General features: G+C 38.7%; 1 protein-coding gene across 1 annotated transcript; it reads right to left on the reverse strand.

Moving 5' to 3' along the window:
* Positions 1-2,063: 2,063 nt before the first annotated feature.
* LOC108974036 (DNA-directed RNA polymerase II subunit RPB2) lies at positions 2,064-6,253 on the reverse strand. The gene is made up of 7 exons (XM_018941608.1): positions 6,099-6,253; positions 5,773-5,996; positions 4,780-5,701; positions 3,693-4,715; positions 3,183-3,634; positions 2,805-3,126; positions 2,064-2,744 (listed from the first exon to the last, which is right to left on the reverse strand). Exons 1-7 carry the CDS (start codon positions 6,115-6,117, stop codon positions 2,176-2,178), a joined length of 3,531 nt encoding a protein of 1,176 aa, XP_018797153.1. The 5' UTR covers positions 6,118-6,253; the 3' UTR covers positions 2,064-2,175.
* Between the last annotated feature and the right edge of the window lie 2,705 nt (positions 6,254-8,958).

Genomic DNA, 8,958 nt, shown 5'->3' on the forward strand with positions numbered 1-8,958 from the left:
CGTTACCGGAATTGACCCGATTTTTATCCGGCTAAGGGCTGATTTTTTCGGCGAATTATCTCCATTTGAATCGATGAGTTTTAGATTGTTCTATCACTGGAGTAACTTTTTGCAGTAGGGTTTCTCCGTAACCTCTTGACTCGTGCTGGCACTTACCGACAGCACCTTCAACCCATTCGCAATCCTATGGACGTAATCGTTGGCGAACGTCAATTACCCAAGGTAATCGCAGCGGCTATCGCTAGCTTCATCTCGGCTGGAATAGTCTCGGAACCCCCCCGAAAGCAGATGTGGCGACAAATTCCGCCACGGCCATCCTTGTGATTCCGTTCCCACGACAGTCGGGCCTACGTAACCAGAACGTACCCGGATTTTTATCCAGCGAAGGACTGTCAACTCGGCAGAATTCTGCCACTACAACAACAACAACATCCCAGAGTTGCAATTCAATTCAATGACCTCTTCAGACCCGAAGAATTTTGCTGGCAATTTACACGACACCCTTCGGTAGACAAAGGCAAACGATGTGTTACCCGACCTTTGGTACAGTCAACTCCACAATGCTACTTGAGGACATCAAGCAATTTATATTTCAAGCACTAGAGGGAATTTCTATTCCCTCGTATGCTGATGGTTACGCGATAATGACGTCGGGCAGAAGAATGTGCTCATAAGTATCCCCCCAAAATTCAAAGCGACCATATTCAAAAATCGGATGAAGGAGTACAATCAATGGAGTGGATGATATTAAAGTTTCGACTGTCAATAACCGTTAGATTTTAGGCGTGACACTAGGCAGCCTGTGTTTCTTCACTCCTCAAACGACCACAATTATTGACAATGTACAGAGCCTCAACAAAATCCTCAAGTCACTAGCCGACAGCATATGGGGAAAAGACAACGAAACGTTGTTGGCAACATAAAAGGCAATCGAGGCCGTCCTTAACCACGCCGTTCAAATATAGTCGCCTGGATGCATTGAAACGCAGACGAAGACGCTTCATATATGAGCTCTGGACTATAAAGGGACATCTCTTAACGTTTCCGATCGAACAACGGCACAGTGAGACACGTATGCTCCCATCAGTTTCTGCTAGGGTGTTATCGTAGAAACCGTCTCTGCAGTCGCTTACTTGAAGCGGAACCGTCTCCAAAGAACATCAAAACATCTTCCCTTAACTACGACTATGACACAAAACACTGATCGCCATATTGTTGACATGCACTGACCGCCATTCCAAGTGGAGCCATAAACACCTTCACTGACTCCCTCTCAGTGAATGGCGTACTTCGAGTCAAACCACCATCTGGTGCAGCTTCGTTCTGTATATTGTAACATATTACCAAATTATGAAGAATCGACTACAATATACCAAATATATGTCCAGCATGCAACGAGTCCCCGAATGACTCTAACCACCGCTTTGTCTGCCAAGCTAACCCTGCCATCTGACACCTCTCCCGCAAAGGACTTTAAAAATTACATTTCACTCAAAAAGTATGTTTCTAGGAGTAGTAAATACTCTTTATGTTCGAAACATTTCCCACGGTGCCTTATTTTATTTTAAGGTTTCCAAATTGTAGTTTATTTGTCCAGTTGCGGGATTTTTCTCCAAGAGCTCGACAAATTTTCCACCTTTCTATGGATTTGTACTTAATAATTAATTAAAATAGTTTGAAATTATAAATAAAATAGTTGTTTTTATCCATTTCCCACTTTCTGTTGATGTTTTCCCTAAGTAAATTCAATGTTTAACTACAACAACAGCAGTTGAAAGTTTTTATACTCTAGTCAATCCCAATAGCACAGAGTTGAAAACCGTAATACAAAAAAAAAAAAAAAAAGTTTTGAAGTTGAAAACCATAATATCGAGTTTCAAAACTTAAACCAAAGTGCAGTTGGTTTAAAAACCGTAATAGGTCCTTTAAATGTTAAAATTTTTTTTCTTTGTTGTTAAATCTGCTGCATCCTATCAGCTTGGTTTAGGTTATAATTAGATTTAATATGCATTGCAAGCCGAACTCCTAGGATCTGCATACAAAGAATACTAGAACGCAAGGAATGCTGTTTACAGTTTTAAACTTTTTTACTTTTATTTTATTTGTTAATTATACTACTACAATGTTTTCGAATAGAAATATAAAATGTCAGCGCTGTTAGGTTAATTTTCATGTTTACTGAACAACCATCAGTCGGGGAGCAATGTTCATCGACATTAGCTCCTGGAACAGCAACTTTGCGGCATACGGTAAACGAACTTGTGATATTTGAGTTTTGTTTTTGCAACCCTTGCACTCAAAAGTGTTATTACGCAAATTAGCAATGGCAATGAGGCCACAGAAATTGCACACATGTATACGATATGGATCGGAAACTTCAAAAAGACGTTCGCGCAGAAATTGTGCAGCTCCATGAGATATCTGACAATCACGTTCCATCTCACCGAAACGTAGACCACCATCACGTGCCCTACCCTCCATAGGTTGACGCACTAAAATCTGTACGGGACCACGTGCCCGAGAGTGAATTTTGTCATCCACCATGTGCTTGAGACGTTGATAATAGGTAGGTCCCAAGAATACTTGGGCATTGATTTTGCGACCGGTATGACCGTTATACATCACCTCATTACCACGCAAGTGATAGCCATACTCTTGTAAGAACGTGGATATTTTTTGTACGTTGACCGCATCGTTGAAGGGCGTAGCATCACCAATTTCACCTTTGTTGGAGCCCAACTTTCCTACAAATCAACAAAATTTTATTGTAAAAGAGAATTTAAAGAGCATCGCATAATTTTTACCTTGCAAACACTCGATTAAATGACCAATTGTCATACGAGATGGAATGGCGTGAGGATTGATAATAATGTCCGGAGCAAGCCCTTCACATGTAAATGCCATGTCCTCTTGGCGATACTGAATACCACAAGTACCCTTCTGTCCGTGACGTGAGGCAAACTTATCGCCAATTTGCGGTATACGCACTGAACGCACACGAATTTTGCAGAACTTATAACCCTCGCTATTCAGAGTCAACATGACTTGATCAACAATACCCGTTTCGGAGTTACGTAGGAAAGTCGAAGCATCTCGCTTGCTGAAACGCTTTGTAGTGCTATCGAGCTATAAAAAGGCATAAATACATTTTTTTGTAGATCGCAAGGAAACTAATATTATACCTCATCGTCGTTTTCAGGCAGAGTAATTGTTTTTCCAATAACCACATCATCACCTGATACACGAATACCAGGCGCAATAATGCCGTCATCGTCCAGTTTGTCGTAGTGAGCATTGCGCATGCCTTGACAAGTCTGGCGATTGGGCTTCTCGAAGTTCTCTTCTTGGTCGCCAATACGCTTGTTCTCAGAATCCTTATATGAGCGGTAGAAAACTGAACGGAAAAAGCCACGCTCCACTGCCGAAGCGTTCAAAATGACAGAATCCTCCTGATTGTATCCGGTGTAACATAAAATGGCAACAATTGAATTAATGCCAGCTGGTAGCTCTCTGAAGCGCAGATACTCCATAGATCGTGTAGTGACCAACGGTTTCATGGGATAGTAGAGTACGTGAGCCAGTGTGTCCATCCGTACGTGAAAATTGGTAATGTAGACCCCCATTGCCTGTTTACCTATAAAAAAAATTTTTTTGTTAGACATTGCTTAAAACATATTTCGAAGATATAGTACCCATAGCGCTTTGATATGTGTTACGCGGACTCTGATTGTGATCGGGGAATGGAATAATGGAGGCGCATACGCCTAAAATCATCGCCGGGTGGATTTCGCAGTGTGTGTATGTTGTACAATATGCATAGTCCTTATCTTGTTTCAAATCATATGGCGACATCGCAATCATCACAGTCTCCTCTTCCAAAGTGTCAATGTATTCCACTACACCCGATGCGACCAGAACTTGCCAACTATAGTTATTATAATCACGCTCCTTTAACATGTCCACATGAGTTTTCTTCAACAGCAGTGAGCCATTCTCGACAATCAATAGCGGACGACAAATACGACCGGCGTCTGTGTAAATTCTTATTTCACGATCGCGAATATCGCGGATCATAGACACTTCCGAGACAATGATATCCATCTGACGACGCAATTTACGCAATGTTGCCATCAACTGCTCGGGATCACGATGTATGCCGACCCAACAGCCATTGACGAAAATTTTGGTTGCATCTGCGATGGCAGAGGGGGCGATTTCTTCAAGATTTTCCATAGACCATTCTTCCAAGAACTCCAAAATTGGTGAAGGCTGTGAACCAACGGAAATGTACGCCATAAGAGCCAAATTCTTTACCAGACCGACAGCAGCTCCCTCTGGTGTCTCGGCGGGGCACAACATGCCCCAGAGTGTATTGTGCAATTGACGTGGTTTGGCCAATTTACCATCACGACCAATGGGTGAGTTGACACGTCGTAAATGTGATAATGTAGATGCAAAAGTTAGACGATTCAACACCTGAGACACGCCAGCGCGGGCCTGATGTGCCTTCTTTTGGTCACCCCAGTTACCAGTGGCCAGAGAGTAACGCAGTCCGTCAGTGATTATATTCGTTTTGATGGCTAATTCTAAGTTGAAATCCTTTCCACGATCGATGAATTTTTGTGTATACATGCGGACTTCTTTCATAAGGTTTTTGAATAGCCCACGGAAAAGGAAGGCCAATAGGGGTCCGGCAAGATCCAAACGTTTGTTGCCTGTACAATAAAAATGCGTTGTAATTAGCAGGTTGCATTATGCTATTATATATATTTTTCTTACCGTAGTGATCACGATCGTCTAACTCACGACGACCGAGCGACGCAAGCAGCAAACGATGTACCATGTAACCCAAAAAGTATGCTTTCTTTGTTTCACAAAAATCGGATACGCCTACATGAGGCAACATTTCCTTTTGTAAAATTTCTTTTGCGTATTTTATACGTTTGTCTTTTGTTACACCCGGTCGTGCGCCACGAGCACCAATAAAATTTAGGGCTACATTTTGTTCTTGTACAACGAACGCTTCGTCAAGTGATGGTTTTACCATTTCCATCATTTCAGGATCATCAAAATCATAGATGATGTGCTCCAAAATATCGCGATCGGCTACAAAACCCAAAGCTCGAAAAACTATCATAATTGGAATTTCCTGTTTAATATATGGTAAGATAGCGATTATGCGTTGGCCAATTGCAGATTTTTTGATATTCTGTGAGCCACGAGCCATCATGTTTACCCACAAAGTGGAAGTCGGTCTGGAGCTATGTTCAAGACATGAACGGATTTCCGATTTGAAAGCATATTTGCCGTCTTTCATGCTGAATACGTATACAGTATTTGTTGCCATTTTTTCTTGGGCGATCAATACTTTCTCTGAACCATTAATAATGAAATAACCGCCTGGATCGAGAGGGCATTCATTCAATTCTGTTAAATCACGATCGGTCAGCTGAGAAAGGAGACAGTAGGTGGAACGCAACATAATGGGGATCTTTCCAATAAATGTCTTCTGGTGCTGCGTTTCTACTGGATCAGCACCTTCTACAATTTTTGTTTTCGTTATGTCCACATAGAGTGGAGCAGAATATGTAAGATTGCGTAAGCGTGCTTCGTTTGGCATCATAGGACTTGGAGAACCATCTTTTTCCCAATGTGTTGGTTTAGATAGGTAAATTTGCTCAAATTTGAGTAGAAAGCGAGGCTATTTGTAAAATATAAATATTTGAAATTAATTGATTTTGTTTATTAAACAAAAGTTGATCATAAACTCACGGGTGTTTCAATTTCACCAGATGTGTGTTGGGCTTCAGCTTGCAAGTCAATGGCCGGCGAGTCTTCTACAATACGTTGCACAGACATTTGTATAAATTCATCAAAACTGTCCAATTGCTGTCGGACCAAACCTTTTTCATCGAAATAGGCGTTAATTACAATCCAGCAAGCTTCCTGCCACAACTCGTGGGAGATTTCCTCCGCATTTTCTTCTTCGTACATTTCTGCGATTTACGAAAAATAAGCGAAACTCGTTTTAACAATGACGATCGGAGCACCCAGGTGGCTAACAAATATTATGATATTATTAAAGCTCAAACTCTTACCATCATCTTCGTACATCATTTTGCTCGCTTGCAAAATACTTTTGGCTAATTAATTGTTTGTTTCTTACAACTTATATTAACAAAACTAATAACAAATACCAAATTTCACAAAATCAACATAATACGCTGCGATTTTAGCCACAGAAAAGCGGCATTTGTAGAAATGTCAAATTTGGAGTGTTGACAGCTGTTAAGAGTTGTCCGCCGCAAGTTGTTAACGGCGTCAAATTAATAAATTCTGTTTGAAAATAGAAAATAGCTTAACAAATTGGCGTCAATGTTTGTAAGTATTTCGGGTGACAATGTTCAGATGAAATTAATCCGAATGTTGAATAATAGAATTTTGATATTAAATATTTTACATCTAAATTTATTATTTTGTTTCGGTAAAACCAGAGATAAAGAGATGACAGTTGATCGAGTTCAGGAGGTTTTGACGTTTAGCAATTGGAAACGAGCGATGGTAAGATTGATATCCCGCCGAATTATTATTCGAATGGAGACATTTTTAATTTTTTTCTCTCCATTTGTAACGGAAATTAGTTCGAAGAATAGCGAAAGCGAAACAGCACGTAAGTTAAAAGATGTGTGTATATTTTAACTTTTATTAAATAAATTTGCATTTATTTAATACTTTTTTATTTTATTTTACAGATAAAATGCCGAAAACAACCAGCAGTTGGCGAAAATGTATTGTTGGCTGCAACGAGGGAGGAAGAACCTTTAGTTTTCCAAACAGTGGAACGGACCTCGAACGGTGAGTGAAAAACATTAAATAGTGCAAAAAGTGTTTGTGAATTTGTGGAAAATTTTGTTGAAATAAGTGTTTCGATTGTGCAATGGAAATAGTAAATTTTGATAATGAAATTGAATTTCTGTGTGTTTTTAAGTGTGATGTGCTGAACAAGTAGAGCTCGACAGACTGCAAGCGACATCTGTCAAATATTAAAATACACACGTTCTTAAGGACACAGTTATGTAGTCGTGCAGCTGCCTTAATAACTGTCTCCTTAAGAACGTGTGTATTTTAATATTTGACAAATGTCGCTTGCAGTCTGTCGCGCTCTACGTGTTCAAAGCGTAGCTGTCAATTTATTGCCATTGCCGTTAATTAATTAAATAAATTATTTTAAAGTAACAATTTATCATTGAATATTTATGATATGAAATATGAAATATATTCTTGAAGCCATAACCCAACTTCAAAATATAGGGCTAGTTCCTTGCCATTTTGTTTGTGACCAGGGTACCAATTTTCAAAATTTAGCTAATTTGTTAGGTGTTTCAATGTCATGGCCTTTTTTCAACGTTAATGGTAAGGAAACATGTTTTTTTTACGATAGCCCCCACTTATTAAAATGTAGTCGAAACTGCTTACAAAATATGAAAAATAAAGTTTATTTTAAAAATAGTCGCGTATGTTGGTCAGATATAGTCCATTTTTATAAACRGGACTCTAAGTCGAGTTATCGGTGTGCGCATAAATTAACCGATGCTCATATTTACCCCAATACCTTTCAAAAAATGAAAGTTAAATTCGCGTCTCAAGTGTTAAGTAATACAGCCGCTTCAGGTATGCTTTCTCTTTACATCTCGGGAGCCTTAAGCTCAAATAGTATGAGCTTTATTAATACCGCGGATTTCGTTTCTTTTTCAATAAATTATTCGATATCTTTAATAGTAGTTTCACTGAGGCTATTGTACCCACTAAAAAAGTTTTTATAAGTTTCCCAGAGCAAAACCAGTTTTTAGATGAGGCAGAAAAAGTTCTAAAAACAATTCGGGTCGTAGATGAGTTAGGGAACAACACAACACATAATTTTAATTTTATCATGGGGTGTGTTATTAATATTAATAGTTTAAGACGATTGTGGCGATTGCTGCCACACTCAGGATTTCCTTACCTAAAGACAAGACGACTATGTCAGGACAGCTTAGAGCATTTTTTTGGTCAGATCAGAAGTAGGGGAGGTAATAGAGTTCCGCCTTTCATGTTCTCTAGTTTATTTAGGAAGTCGTGGGGTTTACGTTACGTAAATATCGTAACAAAAGGTAACTGTGAGCTGCCTTTAGAACCCGAAGCCACAGTTGTTTCAGAACATAGCAATAATGTTCTTCTTAATGTGTGCAATGTTTCCATTTTAAGTGACCTTTCTTGGCAGAATTTCCAGGGTTTACCACGACCCGAACACTCCATTGTTAGATCCATTACTTTAGATAGTACTTTAGAAATTAACTTTTTAAAGGAAAATGCTTTTAATTATTTTTGCGGCTACCTTTATTTGAAAATTTTGAAAATGCACACATGTCTTCTGCCATTACCTTATTTAGGAGAGGAAATTCCTTCGGATGAATTCATCTTCATACACCAAAACCAGATCGAAAAATGCAACTTAGTGAAGCCGCCTGAAGAGTTTGTTGCATTTATTAATAATTTAGAAATAAACTTTGTCGAGGAATTTGACAGAAATTGTTATAAAATAGGTGTAGGAGAAATTCTTTTTTCTAAATTAAAAGATATTAGGCCCTTCTTGTGTTGTGAAGACTGTGACCCAAAGGTGGTTATTGCCCTATTTATTAGAATTAGAATTTATTTTCTGACAAAATTTTTAAATAAAGATTTATCTGTACTCCATTTTAAGAATAAAATTTTGTTTGTTTCACATTTGTAGTTTTTATCTTCCTTTTTTAGTGGTTGCAATGAGCTAAATATTTAATACTAAAATATGCATATTCGCATTATTTCATTATCATTTCCATGTTTGTAGCAATAGAATTTCTATGGCATACGTATTTATACATATATTATTTCTTTGGCACATTTGTCTGTATGTTTACGAAAGCAAATGCGAGCYACATA

Source organism: Bactrocera latifrons, unplaced genomic scaffold (genome assembly GCF_001853355.1).
Source record: "Bactrocera latifrons isolate USDA-ARS-PBARC rearing strain unplaced genomic scaffold, ASM185335v1 scaffold_52, whole genome shotgun sequence".
NCBI classification, from domain to species: Eukaryota; Metazoa; Arthropoda; class Insecta; order Diptera; family Tephritidae; genus Bactrocera; species Bactrocera latifrons.

Bases quoted from the DNA above. Each gene is read 5' to 3' on its own strand.
- LOC108974036 (XM_018941608.1), bottom strand. The intron at 3,127-3,182 runs GTATAATATTAG...GCCTTTTTATAG, and splicing joins TGCCTGAAAACGACGATGAG to CTCGATAGCACTACAAAGCG. The intron at 2,745-2,804 runs GTAAAAATTATG...GTTGATTTGTAG, and splicing joins TTTAATCGAGTGTTTGCAAG to GAAAGTTGGGCTCCAACAAA.